Source organism: Littorina saxatilis, linkage group LG1 (assembly GCF_037325665.1).
Source record: "Littorina saxatilis isolate snail1 linkage group LG1, US_GU_Lsax_2.0, whole genome shotgun sequence".
Lineage (NCBI taxonomy): Eukaryota > Metazoa > Mollusca > Gastropoda > Littorinimorpha > Littorinidae > Littorina > Littorina saxatilis.
In genome coordinates this window covers 16,252,989-16,270,472 of record NC_090245.1, presented here as the reverse complement: position 1 = coordinate 16,270,472, position 17,484 = coordinate 16,252,989, and the positions used below count along the sequence as shown (strand labels likewise).

Below are 17,484 nucleotides of genomic sequence, written 5' to 3'. Positions count from 1 at the left end.
GAGTTATTATCATAAGTACGTTCTCTCAATGATTGTCCCATTAGGATGTATTTCTTCTTCCACTTCAAATGCCATTAGGTCGACGTCGTAGTAAATGTTTCATTTTGTCTATGATCAAATTTAGACGTATAGCACTGGTAGAGTTTGCGAATAGGGTCGTGAAGTTTCTTGGTTAAAATCCGCACTTGGATGATTTTACCTTCAGTTGTCACTGTCAGCGACATTTTTCTGCACTGAGTTAATTTCGGTGTGTATTCTTCAACGCTGCTGTCTTACAAAACAAAATACTGTTTGTTTTATTATCATCATTTTTGTTTATAGTTAAATGTGTATTTGAGCTGCTTCCCAAGATCTGTCGCGTTACATTGACTAAATGAGCATAGCCTTAGAACTGAAGTAATAGCCATGCTAACGAAGGGGAGTCACTCGACCATCGTAAGAAACCCGGTCTCGACTTATTATGTCCCTTGCATCAAGAGCCCAATCAAGTGTAGACCTGCAGTCCATTTTGATAGCTGTTGACAGAGAAATCCTACTTTATGTCATTACTCTGGGAGAAAGCCGTTGATAAGAGAGGATTTTCTGTGAAAGTGAAATAACTGATAATTGCGTTAGTGGTAGTAGGTACCGTAATTTGACCAGAATTGTAGGTTAGTCTGGGCCTTTAAAAGTACAGTGAAGCATGTCCTTGCAACCACCTAGCTCTCAACCACCTCGGCACCTGCCCACAGCGACCATTCCAAGGATCCGCGAGAAGCTTTTCTTCTGCATAATTTACCTTAACATAAAAATAAATCCAAAAACAAAGAGACTGCCAACGTTCCAAAATTCAGAATAAAAAAAACAAGAAAGGTAGGTTGTTGGAACATTTGTTATTGACAAAACAATACATTCACAAATATATCGACCCAACGGTCTTTTAAGTGCACAGACAAACAATAACGAAAACTTATCTGGCTGATTTTTACTTCCGCCTGCCACGAATTCATTCGCTTGCGGCTTCGTGGCGCGGAAGGATAAATGAGCCAGATAAGTTTTGTCCACTTTTGCCCCGTCCCTTGGGTGCTTGTTACGGACAGGTTCTAGTCTTCTACTATATTGTTTTAAAATGCCAATGCCTTGGTGCCAACAGCTAGATGGCCTCATGAAACATTTTAAAATGCTCAAATGATGTTAATATGTTTTAGGTATACAATAAACACGCACACACACACACACACACCCACAAGCATTCTCTCTCTCTCTCTCTCTCTGGAATAATTGGTCATACAATTGATATTTGTTTGCGAACATATTATTGTCAATACCCAGGACAAATAGACAAGCACACATGGCATGCATGAACAGGGAAAAACACAAGGCATCATAATACTCTCAATGTAATAATAATAATAAAGTGTATTTATATTGCGCCTATCCCTTACAAAAAACAAAAATATTTGGCTCTAAGCGCATTACAACATGTGAAGGACTTGGTACAATCAAGTCTGACAAATACAACAGCACAATATACAGTCGGTCTCTTAGGTAAAAGCAGCTTCGACATTTAAACACTGCTACTAAAAGATCCTCTAACAATGCATACTGCTTTACAATATGCATTTATGTATAAACATAGTTAAAGAACATCGAGTTAATAGGAATTAAAATGTAGAACCACCACAGTGCCAGGTAATGAAGGTTTAGTGACCAGAGCAACTGCAGCAGGAATACAAGCAGTGATCTGGCAAGGAGCACATCCACTGATGATTGAGGTACAGTGGGACCCCCCTTTTAAGACCCCCTCCTTTTTACTTTTAGTCAAGTTATGACTAAATGTTTTAACATAGAAAGGGGGAATCGAGACGAGGGTCGTGGTGTATGTGTGTGTGTGTGTGTGTGTGTGTGTGTGTGTAGAGCGATTCAGAGTAAACTACTGGACCGATCTTTATGAAATTTGACATGAGAGTTCCTGGGAATGATATCCCCGGACGTTTTTTTCTTTTTTTCGATAAATGTCTTTGATGACGTCATATCCGGCATTTTGTAAAAGTTGAGGCGGCACTGTCACACCCTCATTTTTCAATCAAATTGATTGAAATTTTGGCCAAGCAATCTTCGACGAAGGCCGGACTTTGGTATTGCATTTCAGCTTGGAGGCTTAAAATTTAATTAATGACTGGTCATTAAAAATCTGAAAATTGTAATTTTTGTTTTTCATTTAAAACGATCCAAATTTATGTTCATCTTATTCTTTATCATTTCCTGATTCCAAAAACATATAAATATGTTATATTTGGATTAAAAACAAGCTCTGAAAATTTAAAATATAAAAATTATGATCAAAATTAAATTTCCGAAATCGATTTAAAAACAATGTCATCTTATTCCTTGTCGGTTCCTGATTCCGAAAACATATAGTGGGAAGTCCGGTATTCCATTTAGACACAAAGTCAGGTTGGTTGCTCAGACTCCGGAGGACAACTTAGAGATGACAACAAATACTTCATTACTAGGTTGGGACCCTCCCACAACCGTTCGGTACTCAGGTTGGGACCCTCCCACAACTATTCCCAAAGAAGCAATGCTGTAACTCAAGTGGGAAGTTCGGTATAGGCAGGTTTCACGGTAATCAGACTCTTTGATGTGTGTAAACTTTGCCTTCAAATTACTTGCTTACTGTGTTGATTTTCATCATTTTTTACATTTAGTCAAGTTTTGACTAAATGTTTTAACGTAGAGGGGGGAATCGAGACGAGGGTCGTGGTGTATGTGCGTGTGTGTGTGTGTGTGTCTGTCTGTGTGTGTGTGTAGAGCGATTCAGACTAAACTACTGGACCGATCTTTATGAAATTTAACATGAGAGTTCCTGGGTATGAAATCCCCATACGTTTTTTTCATTTTTTCAATAAATGTCTTTGATGACGTCATATCCGGCTTTTCGTGAAAGTTGACGCGGCACTGTCACGCTCTCATTTTTCAACCAAATTGGTTGAAATTTTGGTCAAGTAATCTTCGACGAAGCCCGGACTTCGGTATTGCATTTCAGCTTGGTGGCTTAAAAATCAATTAATGATTTTGGTCATTAAAAATCTGAAAATTGTAAAAAAAAATTTTTTTTATAAAACGATCCAAATTTACGTTCATCTTATTCTCCATCATTTTCTGATTCCAAAAACATATACATATGTTATATTTGGATTAAAAACAAGCTCTGAAAATTAAAAATATAAAAATTATTATCAAAATTAAATTTTCGAAATAACACTTTCATCTTATTCCTTGTCGGTTCCTGATTCCAAAAACATATAGATATATGTTTGGATTAAAAACACGCTCAGAAAGTTAAAACGAAGAGAGGTACAGAAAAGCGTGCTATCCTTCTCAGCGCAAGTACTACCCCGCTCTTCTTGTCAATTTCACTGCCTTTGCCGTGCGCGGTGGACTGACGATGCTACGAGTATACGGTCTTGCTGAAAAATTGCATTGCGTTCAGTTTCATTCTGTGAGTTCGACAGCTACTTGACTAAATGTTGTATTTTCGCCTTACGCGACTTGTTTCTGCTTGGCATGAGTAAGTATGGTATTTGTAATACAAAATAAAAAATAAAAAATAAAATGTTTGTGTTTGAGCAATTATTTGAGCGAGTTTTTCGAAGCGAACGTGTGAATCCTGACAGACACCATTTCCTTCTGTCACATGACCCTGTTCAAAGTGTGATTCAAGCAGACACGAAAATAACACACAAAACTTATGATAATGGGGTTATTAATTCAATTAATACACAAGGTTAGTCTCTGACTAGATAAAATGGGGAAAACATATCAAATAGGAGCATAAAACCGTTTCTGGAAAAAATGTTCAATCGCCACCAAAAGCGTCTGTCAGGAAAAAAACACGTGCTTTGTTTGAAAAGCAAAGCCTAATTTTACACATCGCGTGCTTTTGTCTTTGTTATTCTTGCTTGTCAATATCATGTTATTGATGTTCTTCACTGGAAAGCAGGTGTATCATCAACAGTATCACAAAATCGCAAAGAATGAACATTTTGTTGTGATCCGACCGGTGTCTGTAGACTGAATCACACGTTCGGCAAACTTCGTTTTTAACGGAAATAACCGAGCCTTTCATCGGAAACGACGTTTCAACCGCTTCAGATCGTCTGCAGGAAGAAACTGAAGAGGAATGCGATACCCAGTGAATAAAACATTTAATCGTTTTTAGTGCCTTTTGATCAAGTTTTGTTGCGTCTGTCAGCAACGTTCGTCAACCCAACGTTCGACACAGCAACGCACGCATATGGATTTGCAGCGTTTGCATTCGGAAAGTGAGGGATTTGTGAGTTCGTTTGCATAATTTCAATCGCTAGTAGGTTTTCCCTTCGTCTCCCATTCTTGTGTTTGCATGTTATTGGAATTTCATTGTGTAAATTGAAAGTTTGTGAGTAACAGCTACTATCACTTACATTGTAAAATTTTCCGGGAAATCCTACGCCGGATGTGACGTATTATACACCTTTCAAAGTTGAGGCCCAATGCGGGATTTGTGCTAACTTTTTTCAGGTGCGATTTTGTTGTTTTTATTGCCTTTTTGTCGAGTAATACTGGACCGTCTGTCAGCAACGTTCGCTACCACACGTTCGCCACTGCTTCATGCTCGATCAGATTTTTTTTAGCTTTTTCACAGATTATAGACGTTTGATTAAACTTAAAGTTAAAATAAAAATAGATTTGTTTTACATTCTGTATTCATATATGTATGCAATAATCATTATTTTAGAATAAAACGAGCGAGTGTCTTTTAATGAAAAAAAAAGTGTTCCTTGTTAATGAAACATGTACGAGGGGTATTCTTGAAGTCCTTGGAATCTTATATTAGCACACAGCCCACCGTTAATTTGACCACGCCATTTTCTCGAAAGATCCTTCCAGAGCTGTGACACACGTTAAAATTCTGTAAAAATACCTTTCAAACATTTTGGCGTGAGTGTTTTTGCCGATGCCCTAAATGACCCTCGTTTACTCTCGGACAGCAGCATCAAGGCTTTCGTAACGGTTTCTTCAGAGCTTTTTCTTTAAATGTGAAAACAGGAAAACGTCAAACGGGGCATATTCAGGATAATATAGTGAATGAAACTTCAGGCAGACATCCTTTCTTTCTTTCTTTCTTTATTTGGTGTTTAACGTCGTTTTCAACCATTCAAGGTTATATCGTGACGGGGAAAGGGGGGAGATGGGATAGGGAAAAGGGGGGAGATGGGATAGAGCCACTTGTTAAGGCAGACATCCTAATTTGTAAAAAATTCGATGACACTGACAGGACATTTTAATGGACATAGCATCAACACTCAAGTACCCGTGTTTGGCGAATATATTCCGCTCTCTACGCCTTCTCTTCTTCTTCACTCTATGAACTTTAAGAAGAAAAATTACATATGGAGAAAAGAAAAAACATTCCTGTAGTCACTTTTCTCCACATGTGTAAGAATGCTAGTAAACCTGTGTTTGCATACAGTTTCATATGACATACATTTTATTTAAATTTGCTTATGCACTATACTTGCCTACCTGCATAATATGTATAAATCATTAAAAAAATGCTGATGAATTTATCTGAAACTAGTGTACTTGCACTACATTTCCAAATTACACGAACAACACTTTTCTCACAATGACACTTTTTCAGCGTAAGCCGTTACTGTTTCAATCGCTTTTGTTCTTGGTCTAATCTTGCAAGAGCCCCTGTGCATGCCTCTTTCTCTTTTTCTTGGAGCATTTCTGCGGTGTTGTTTCCAGAGCGATGTGCGCAATCAGACGGCAACAGGCGGCAGTCTTAGGATTTCTCATGACATCTGTTATTCCTGTCCGAGCTTCCTTTTGCTGTAATGTACCAGAAAGAGTGTTTTGCAGGCTTCTTACCCCTGGGCTTTCACCAGTGTGCTGCTGAACAGCCTGATATGCTGTTGGCTTGTTAATTTGTCTATTATCCTCACCCACACTGCATGGAGGTTTTTTCACCTGTCGGTGGTGTGTCAGGAGGACATGAGCAAGTCTGGCCACGAGGAAATACGACTGGTTGACCAAGGGCGTGATCTGATTCTCCGTAACAAATTCGTCAATATGACACATAAGCTTGTCTTCGTGTCGCTGCTTCTCGTCTTCATTGTCGAGTTGTCTCCCCTGCTTGTGTGCTTTGGGGGTCAAGTGTGTCTTAGCAAGGCTGGCAGTAGCAGAGTTCTGGCACTTCTCTGGCTCCGCTTCTTCCAAACTGGTGATGATAACCTCCTGTGGAGAATGTGTTTCAAGACTACATCCAGCTTTCTGCTCTCCACACATCTGTGAAATCTGTGCACTGTCTTTCTGCGTGTGTTCAGTATTACTCTGACCATCTGCAAACAGTGCTTCCAGGCCCAGTGACTGCACATTTTCTCTGGCCTGGCACAGCTGTCTCTGTGTTCTATCACGCCATGCTGCAACTACCTGTGACACTGAGCTCAAGACGGCAAATGGGTCCCCACCAGGACAGCCCACCTTAGCTGCCTTCTTGTTCAACCATTTGTTCAAAGCTTCGTTGAGTTGTTTCAGCTTGTGATCTTGTTTCCGTTTCTCTTTTGAAAGGACACGCAGACCAGATTTTATCCATTCATTGCTTTCTACACTTTCATTCTCCTCCAGTTTTCTAATCTGTCCTTCAACTAAACCGAGTTGTAACAAGATTTCTGCTTTTTTCAAGTAATATTCTGTCAATCTGCGATTATCATTCGACTTACAAACTGGGGTAAGGTCTCCACTGGGTGTTACACCATTCTGCATCACCATCACTCTCTTCTGCATCACTCTCTTCTTTTCTAGCAATATTTTTGTTTTAATCAGTTTCCTCTTCTTTTTTAAATCCTTTCTGATTGATCTACTCAAACCTGGGACTTTAATCTGTGTAATCAAATCAGCATTCTCTGCTTCATATTCAGCTATTCTGTGACTACTTGCACTGTCTGTCTCACAGCTCTCTGAACATGTTTCTTCTTTGACAGGATTGTAACATGCTGGTAATGATAAGTCTCCAAATTTCAAACTGGCTGTTGAAGAAAAACTGACATCACAAAAAGAATTCTCAGTAAAATCCTGGGTGAAGTCCTGACATTCTTCTACATCCGGTTGCTGATTTTCTACCTGGCACTCCCTGCGTTGTTGTTTGATTCCCTCTTGACCAGCAATTGTGTTCTCTTGTCGACGTTTCCCTCTTTCCATTGTGCGGATTGTCGTTGATCAGAAGGATCTTCAGGTGTAAAACTGAAAAAAGTGATGGGAACAATGATGTAAATAATTATTAAATTGCAGCACACACACACACACACACAATGTGATATATATATACAAACACACTTGGGCATGTATATATAAATATGCACCCAGATAGTGGATACTAAGTACTTTAATAACAGACGACAACGATTGACCCCGAAAATTGACTCCGCTAATTTTAATTGTATTTTATATATTGCTTATATTTTGTCTGTATATTTTCAGAGTGTGTTGAAACAAGTGTAAAAAAATTAGAGAAAAAAACAAGTCGCGTAAGGCGAAAATACAACATTTAGTCAAGCTCAGTCAAACTCACAGAATGAAACTGAAAGCATTGCATTTTTTCCGCAAGACCGTACACACGTAGCATCGTCTGTCCACCGCTCGTGGCAAAGGCAGTGAAATTAACAATCCAGAAAAGCGCTGTAGCGGTTGCGCTGAGGAGGATAGCACGCTTTTCTATATCTCTATTCTTTTTAACTCTCTGAACGTGTATTTAATCCAAACATATCATCATGGGTGAAACCTAGGAAAATCAAATTGACTGAACATTTTTTGAGGCAGGGGTCCAGGGGCCGCCTAGGCCCTGGCGGGGTACGGGGCAGGGCCCCGTCAGGGGGTCCAGGGGGGCAACGGCCCCTTTGTATTATTCATTGTGATTTTGTGGCCTTTCCTGGCAAAAAAATACACTAACATGCAGGTCAAAAAAATACCTTCAGATTCTAATGATATGGTAAAAATGGTAAACAAAATCAAAACAATTCACAGAAGTAATCATTTTTCTTTTGTATCCTTTCACACTTGCATCTTCCAACACAACGACACAATTGATAACAATTAACATTTCTTTCTTTTCTTTATTTGGTGTTTAACGTCGTTTTCAACCACGAAGGGTTATATTGCGAAGGGGAAAGGGGGAAGATGGGATAGAGCCACTTGTCAATTGTTTCTTGTTCACAAAAGCACTAATCAAAAATTTGCTCCAGGGGCTTGCAACGTAGTACAATATATTACCTTACTGGGAGAATGCAAGTTTCCAGTACAAAGGACTTAACATTTCTTACATACTGCTTGACTAAAATCTTTACAAAAATTGACTATATTCTATACAAGAAACACTTGACAAGTGTAAAAGGAGAAACAGAATCCGTTAGTCGCCTCTTACGACATGTTGGGGAGCATCGGGTATATTCTTCCCCCTAACCCGTGGGGGGAAACAATTAACATTGACAACAGCCATACTACATGAAATAGAAAGTGAACAACTGAACAACTGAAATAAAAGTTCGAAATATTTAATTATAAGAAGCAAACATTGCCAGACAGGCATTGAAATAAATGATGAAACAGAATGTCACACATGCAAACAGCATGATGTAGCACTGCACAAAGTAGCAACTAAGCTGAGTAGCATCTCTTATAGTGCAAAGTTCTCAAGGAAAAGCACTTGAGTTTCAAGCACCAAACTTATCACACACAGTTTTAGTTTCATGAACTCCAACAGTCCCATCGCCATTTGTTGGCTAGACCAGCATCAATAAGATCTGTCCGTGCGTTTTCCGGCATCTTTGTCGCAGAAATCGTGTCACCACTTTGTAATGCCTGCCAAAACGCGAGAGAACGGTTTTTTTAATCGTGATGCAGAACGAATCCGAAAGCGAAGAAACCTTACCTATGGGGTTTACCGCGAGCACGTGCAAAAGCGCTTCTGTTTCCGGGCAAACAGCAACCGCTTCACTATAGCAGTTCAAAAACGCGTTCCGCAAGTAGTTTCGTTTTTTTTTCTTCAAAATTGCGGATTGACGGAATTTCCGTCAGACTTATTTTTCAGATTGACGGATTTCAGTCAATTGACGGGCTAGTTTCACCCATGTATCATATCTATATGTTTTTGGAATCAGGAACCGACAAGGAATAAGATGAAAATGTTTTAAAATTGATTTCGGAAATTTAGTTTTAATCATAATTTTCATAGTTTTAATTTTCAAAGCTCGCTTTTAATTTGAATATAACATATTTAAATGTTTGTGGAATCAGAAAATGATGAAGAATACGATAAACGTAATTTTGAATCGTTTTATAAAAAAAATAATTTTAATTACAATTTTCAGATTTTTAATGACCAAAGTCATCAATTAATTTTTAAGCCACCAAGCTGAAATGCAATACCAAAGTCCGGCCTTCGTCGAAGATTGCTTGGCCAAAATTTCAATCAATTTCATTGAATAATGAGGGTGTGAGAGTGCCGCCTCCACTTTTACAAAATGCCGGATATGACGTCATCAAATACATTTATCGAAAAAATGAAAAAATGAAATGGATTTCTATTACTTTAGTTTCAAACAACAGAACACACACAAAAAGAAACAAACAAACTAAAAACAAATAAAAACTTCAACACTCCTACTTTGATAATGGCACACATTAACTGCATGATTTCATGACAGAGCTTTTTCTTGACAGATTCGACAAAACAATTTGCCTACAAGTGAATTTGCTGCTGTACCGAAACTATCTACAAGTGACGAAACTTTACTTTCCGTGATAGTTGAGGTTCAGCGGCGACACTGTCATTTTTTTAGAATAATGCTAGCTGTGTGTTCTTGGCCCTAATGTTGCACACGATGCTGTTGAAACGCCAAACGTGTTCATAATATAACATAACATAACATAAGGCAAAAAAAAAGAAAAGGTGTGGTTAAGGTAACATAGCCACAAAAAAAGGGTAGGAAGGTAGGCAATCACTTTTTTTTTTAAAACTTTTTTTTCTATAATAGCAGAGCAACCAAGCGTGTAGCACTCGCAACCGAAGAAGATGCCGCCATTTTTGTCATGGCAAGCGTCTGTTGGGCCTTTTTAGTAGAAGGAGTTATTTCCCTTGCATCGTCTGTCGTCTGCATGACGACTCGAGCGCTTTCGCTGCATTTTCTGCACTCGTTTTCTTGTTTTCATTTTTGTGTGTGACAAATGTAATAAAAAGTTATAGGGTCGGCCCCTAAAAATAGGGTAGGTCGGATTACCGTAACCACACCTATTTTTTTTAGGCCTATTAGCGGCCTGATAGGCTTCTCGGCCTTTTGCCTGCTATGTTTTTCAGCTAGTGATTTGAAATATCGTTGTTTATATTTGTGCCCTGCGTACGTCCTGGGACGATCTCAATTGAGTTAAATTTGTAGAGAACATAAATTGTCTCCAGTGCTTGTCAAGTAAGTTTTTGAACGTGTTTAGTGTTCCTGCTGACACAATGTTGGGTGGCCAATTATTCCAGTTATTTACAACACGATTAGTAAAGAAGTTTGCATACAGGTTAGTTTGAACAGGTTTTTTTTTGTAATTTAAAATCATGACCTCTTGTGCTTGAACCCTCAGGTAACAGGAGAAGTGAATTAGTAGCGCTGTTCTTTGGCAGGCTTTATTTTTTTTCGGTGGTATAATTCATCGCCGCGCGCTTCATCTCTAACCGAAAGCAAGTTAAAGCAGACGTGAACCTTGGTCAGTTGGAGTTGTCTTTCGTACTCTTAACTTTAGTGTGCTGTACAGGGATCGCGTTTACGCACGATTTTTGCGTATTTGACGCATTTTAAAAGTCGCTGACGCGTTTTTTTCGCCGCGCCGCGTAAGCCATACGCAAAAATATTGTAACCTTTTCTTGTCTTCACGCAGCGCTTTTGCTCTGACTTAATAATCACCCGATCCTGAAACTGACTATAGGGCTCGAGAAGTGACGACACACATGAAATCTGCGCGTCAAAACAAAAGTCCGTTTCTTTTTGCATCGAAGTATCGCAAACGAACGTAACGAGGGTATTACCAGATAATGTCTTGTCGGATAATGAAACAGACATTAGCTGCTCTCCCATCTCGCGCTTCCAAAAGGCGGAAAGTGTGTCTAGTCGTATTAGAGCGGGAAACAAACTCGCAAGGCCCGAAGGTTGGAGACAGCAGGGGTGTTATTCGACAGGCGTGCGCGGAGTTCGACAGGAAAACTCGCCGTATTTAGGTAAGGAGTGTCTTTAAGTCTTTCGTGCGTGTTTTGTTTGTGTCTGTACGTGTTTTCGTAGTACGCAAAAATATTGGTCCGTGACGCGTTTTTTTCGTTTCGTTGCGTATGACTTACGCGTTTTTTAAAAAGCTAGCGCGATCCCTGGCTGTAGTACGGAAAAAGGATCGTATCAACTGATGCAGAAAATTGATGCATCCAAAACCACAAATTTGATGCATCGTCGCGTTTGGATGCATCAGAATTTTTGGAATTTCCCGGAGAGTGCCGAGCAAAAAGCAAAATTTGAACCGGAAAACGAAGCAAAACGAACTATTTCTAAGCCTCTTTTGTACGCGCCATTCCCAATCCCACTACCAGCAGGAATTTTTCCGAAATCATGGCAAGTGTAATTGACGGTTTGGAAGAAGCTGTGGTTCAAACAGTCGAGCAAAGACGGCAGGAGGCGAGAAACAAAGGAGACGGAGGTGCCGACGGCACAATGGCAAGGTGAGTGGCTGAAAATGATGCAATCTGTTTATATTCGTCAAAATGTCATTTCAAGTTTTTCCATGCTCAGGCATTTTTTACGGAAAGACTGGAAATGAATGATCTTTTGCATGCATACAAAACCGAAAGTGATGCATCAAAATGATGCATCATTTTCTAAAAGGATGCATCATTTTTGTATCGGATGCATTAGTTTTGGAAAATGATGCATCCTTTTTGAAAATGATGCATCCTTTTGTGAAAATGATGCTTCAAATTCTTGGTTTTGGATGCATCAATTTCTTGCATCAGTTGATACGATCCGCGTTCCGTACTGTAGACAGGTGTACCCAAACAGCTCATACCGTAAATGGTTCCGAAAACGTAAGATCTGCACTGCACAACTTCAGTGCACCTGTACGCAAGAACGCTCGCTCGCTTTTGGAAGATTTCTATTTTTAAATGAAATGACCAAATAACGCGCTGTCCGAAGGAATGGAGTTCTTATCGGACAAGGACTGCGCTCAGTTGAAAACGATAGGACATCTGACCGCCATGCGGCTATGTGAATCGGACGATTTGTGACCCTCCACCACGAAATGAGTCGCATGTCACCTCGCGCGGCTCATGCTTGATATCTTTTTTGTCGACATGTCTGTTATCATTTGCTAACAGTCAGCATATTAGAAATAACTCATAATGACGTTTACATTTGTGCGTCACTTCTCGTTTGACGTCATATGGAGAAAAAAAGTCTGTGAAGACTGCAAAATTGGGAGATCGAGCTAACCGATGTGATCAAAATAAGGTGGGACCTGGGCATGAGATCGAGCTAAGCAGAAAATCGAGCGATCCAAAGTCGAGGTAAGTGAAGGAATTTTAGTGATAAAAAGAAGGCTGCTGGCCGGGACCGATGGTTCACTTCGACGTATCCAAAAAATCAAGGTAAGCGAGTTTGAGGTAAGCGGCGTTGTCTGTACCTGGAAATTAGTTTCAATTGGAAAATGTTTAGTTAGATTGAGAATAGTTACGTCCTTGAAAGTGAGAGTTGAAACAAGGCTTCTGCGAATGCGATGCAGCTAAACTCTTTAAAATAGCTGTCATATTGTCAGTCACGTTTGCTTCAGTGCGCTGCACCAAAATGATGTGTCTGTCTTAAGAACGACATTCAAATTTAAATGGAAGTGCCTGAAACTTTACAGTTCGGTATACCGTATGGCGACATGCGGCTTTAGGTAGAACGTCAGCCGGGCTTTTGCCAAAATAAACGCCAGACTGAATGCTTCGATACCTGCAAATTATAATGGGTATACAACCATTTAATTAGAGGGAGAAAAGCATGTCAATTAGAATAGATCTTGCAATTAGGTCTGCAATCTGCAATTGAAGCGGATTTATTATGAAATTCGATAGATTTTACCCCAAAACGATTTTTTCGGGTGATTACGTCCCTTGAATGAAAAAAGAAAGATTTTGCATTGAAGCAAATTTCTATGTCTTCTTCTTCATCTTCTTCTTCCGTAGAGGACTGCATGGGTTCTTGCGAACGTCTCAGTGTCCTGCGGTTGAGTCACTGTTACTGAGAGTGGCTAGCTCCGGCAAACAGGGAGATTAAAAAGGTGGGGAGGTCAACACTATGTACAGGCATGTGTCAAAATATCTTTTTTTTATTTCTTTTATCACGAATTAGACTCCATGAGTGGAATACGGAACCACAGTTTGATCAGCAGCACTTTGGAGGGGAATGGGGGTAGTTAGTATGGAGTTTATGTGAGACAAACAAGGCCTGATGACGTCCTACCTATAGCTGCATGTGGTATGGAATTCTCCTCGTGGTTACACGCATGTGATGTGGTTTCGAACAGCCGGTATCCGTCCCCGGTAATCTTGAACTTTAGCGTGTTAAATTCATAGCTCAGAATCCAGTGACATTCTTGACTTATTTTTGATACAAGTCCATGTAAGCAAGCCAAAGAACATTTGTCGTGAAATTGATTGACGGATTGAGCTCCAAACTTAAGCATAATTAATTAATTTGGTTGTTCAATCGACGAAAATGCACCGAAAATGGCGTACGTTGTCAACCATGGGACATCATTTACACGAAAGAGCTGTCTCCCTTGGCCGCTCATACGGATAATTCCTTCTTTGACCCATGTGAACGAAATGCATTCGTACAGTTCATCGGAGTTCATTCCGTAACCTCAAAGGGATCTAAAATGACTTGTTTTGATAACAAGTGCAGGTTCTACAAATTTGGAGATGCCTCTGAATTCTGAGCTATGAATTTAACACGCTAAAGTTCAAGATTACCCCGTCCCCTATTCTGGTCAGGAGGATCGTGGAAATGTATATCTTAGTTTGAGTCGCTCCAAGGAGTAAATACAAACTCCGGGGAAAAACCGGGAACATACCTGTTTACAACCTCTCAGGCTGAAATTCGTGACAGACAAAGATGGAAGCTAGAACACGGAAGTGATACATGATCAAGGTCAAGGTTGTAGAAGCGACTTAAAACCAGACCTGACTGGAATAATACGTAAACTGACGAACATGAGGCAAATATATATATACATTTGAAACGAAAATATACCACCGTGAATCCTGTAGGCTACAGTGCACAAAACAGCAGTCAAGACAAATTCCTCGGTTGTGGCAGTATTTGCATGAATTTGAAACACACTTGAAAAAGAACACCACATGAATAAAAACACTGACACACACAGCAATTGAACACTAGTATACCATTCTTGTACAGAAACAATGATTAAATGCCGAGAGGACTGTCAGAATCAGCCCACATAGTGCTATAGTGCTATGAACAGACACATTAAACACACACAGCACATTACACATATACACACACACTGACGACGGCACATGACACCGCACACGCCGCCGGCACACCCAGTGACTCACTCACAACACACACACACACACATGCACTGACACGCATTTTGGCGGTGTTAGTGTTTGACTTCTGTCCTCAGGATTAGCTTGCTGCAAAACAGTCCTGTGAGCCGCATCATTTTCAACAATATTACCATCACTAAACAGCTCAGGGGACTTGTCCGTCGGCACCAGCAGGCGCTGATCCACAGTCTCCAGAACTCCCCTCTTTCAGCTCGCGCAGCAAATGCTGGATCCAGTCCTTCAATAGGAGAATCTTTGGTTAACCCACGGACTAATATTATTGGGTCCGTGGTTAACCCAAGAGCAGCCTGTCTCAGCGGATGTCATGCACTTCTTCAATCCCCCCCCCCCCCCCCCCCCCCGGCCCCGCTCCCCCACTGCAGCACTGCTGGGCGCCGAGCATGTTGTTGAAAGCAAGTACCATCCAGGGTCCAGACCTGTCGCGACGTCGGTGTCTGGCATGCATCATGAGCAGCAGCAACGTTTTTCATGTGTCCACGTTTCTCAGTTTTCCATCCTATTATGATGGTGCATCTATATATATATACGACTTGTGTCTGTGTGTCTGTCTGTGTGTCTGTGTGTCTGTCTGTCTGTCTGTCTGTGTATGTGTGTATTCGCCATGCACGGCCAAAGTTCTCGATGGATCTGCTTCAAATTTGGTGTCCATATTCAGATACACCCCGGACAAAATCTGGTCGATGAGATATTTCAATACGTGCTCGCAGCGCGCAGCGCAAACCGATTTTGTGGTTTTTTTCGTACCATAACCCTTCCTTATCTTTTCCATGTTTTCAGCGTTTACCTCCCTTCCTTCGTATGGTGCACTACAGTAGGAGGGGGCATCTTCGGATATTCCCCGCGTTCTGTTACTATTTTTAGAAGGTCACCGCAGTGTCCAGAACGTAAATTGGACCCGTAAATTATCCTCACTGTAAAAGTGCAAAGGTCGAATCAATTTATAGCCACGCGAAAAATACACTGTCATCTATCTCTATATATTTATACATCTATATATATATATATATATATATATATATATGTATAAATATATATATACGGCTTCTGTGTGTGTGTGTGTGTGTGTGTGTGTGTGTGTGTGTGTGTGTGTGTGTGTGTGTGTGTGTGTGTGTGTGTGCATGTGTGTGTGTGTGTGTGTGTGTGTGTGTGTTTGTGTGTCTGTAAAAAACACCTGTGGATTGTAGAGTTCTGTTTGTGATCTGGTATGGCTGCTTTTCTGAGTCTGTATGTCCTGGCGTTCCTCTGAGAAGCCATCACAGAATGAAAAGGGAGGGACCTAAGCTTGGCGGGTCCATGGTTCGGACCAGGCGAAGCCGGCGTACGGTGCGCCACTCAAGCCGGGTATATTCGGCTCTACTTGCTACCCGGCGAAGCGGGTATTCATCTAGTGTACTATAAATCTGAAACAGCCAGGGAAATAATTGTTTTGTTAATGGCGTCAACGTCATACATTCGATTCGCAGGACTCAGACATATCAGTAGATGTGATAAAGTATAACAAAAAATTATTTAAAAAAAGCGTGCGTGCATGGAAGCACACGGGAATGTGTGCAGGGAAACACGAGAAGTACTGTCCCTTTACAGCCGACAGATTGTTACACCCCCGGTATAGGGGTGTGTATAGGATTCGGTCGATGTGTTTGTTTGTTTGTTTGTGTGTTTGTGTGTTTGTGTTCGCATATAGATCTCAAGAATGAACGGACCGATCGTCACCAAACTTGGTGAACAGGTTCTATACATTCCTGAGACGGTCCTTACAAAAATTGGGACCAGTCAAACACACGGTTAGGGAGTTATTGGTGGATTAAGATTCTACAAGGACTTATAGAGGGACATATTAATGGTCAAAGGGAAATAACCTTCTCAGTTGGTGGCAGTGAGAATGGTAAGGACGGGGATGTTTTTCCTACCTCGGAGGAATTTCTTGTTTTTTTTAAAATTATTATGGTGAGCTTATATAGCGCGAACCACAATTAACTGTGCTCTCCGCGCTTTACATAATTATTAATTTCTGCCGTGTGAAATGGAATTTTTTTTACAGACAGACAGACAAACAAACATTTTTTTACACACAATATATAACGCATTCACATCGACCAGCAAACCTCAAGCCTGTTAGGCGAGCATTCACCTTTCGCGGCCTTTATTCCAAGTCACACGGGTATTTGATGGACATTTTTATCTATGCCTATACAATTTTGCCAGGAAAGACCCTTTTGTCAATCGTGGGATCTTTAACGTGCACACCCCAATATAGTGTACACGAAGGGACCTCGGTTTTTCGTCTCATCCGAAAGACTAGCACTTGAACCCACCACCTAGGTTAGGAAAGGGGGGAAGAAAATAGCGGCCTGACCCAGGGTCGATCACGCAACCTCTCGATTCCGAGCGCAAGTGCGTTACCACTCGGCCACTAGTTTAATATCGCCTTGCACGACTTGTTTGTTTGTTTGTTTGCTTTGTTATAGCTGTTTGCAAACTTACCCCTTGACTGCTTGAATTTAGTTAAAACTACTGAATAAACAAGTCGCGTAAGGCGAAAATACAACATTTAGTCAAGTAGCTGTCGAACTCACAGAATGAAACTGAACGCAATGCCATTTTTCAGCAAGACCGTATACTCGTAGCATCGTCAGTCCACCGCTCATGGCAAAGGCAGTGAAATTGACAAGAAGAGCGGGGTAGTACTTGCGCTGAGAAGGATAGCACGCTTTTCTGTACCTCTCTTCGTTTTAACTTTCTGAGCGTGTTTTTAATCCAAACATATCATATCTATATGTTTTTGGAATCAGGAACCGACA

General features: G+C 40.5%; 1 protein-coding gene across 1 annotated transcript; it reads right to left on the bottom strand.

Moving 5' to 3' along the window:
• Positions 1–855: 855 nt before the first annotated feature.
• Positions 856–14,241, bottom strand: LOC138963134 (uncharacterized). Its single transcript, XM_070335168.1, has 2 exons — positions 14,164–14,241; positions 856–7,269 (listed from the first exon to the last, which is right to left on the bottom strand). Exon 2 carries the CDS (start codon positions 7,225–7,227, stop codon positions 5,704–5,706), a length of 1,524 nt encoding a protein of 507 aa, XP_070191269.1. The 5' UTR covers positions 7,228–7,269; positions 14,164–14,241; the 3' UTR covers positions 856–5,703.
• Between the last annotated feature and the right edge of the window lie 3,243 nt (positions 14,242–17,484).

Coding starts and splice junctions, on each gene's coding strand:
- LOC138963134 (XM_070335168.1), bottom strand. CDS start 7,227: ATGGAAAGAGGGAAACGTCGACAAGAGAACACAATTGCTGGTCAAGAG.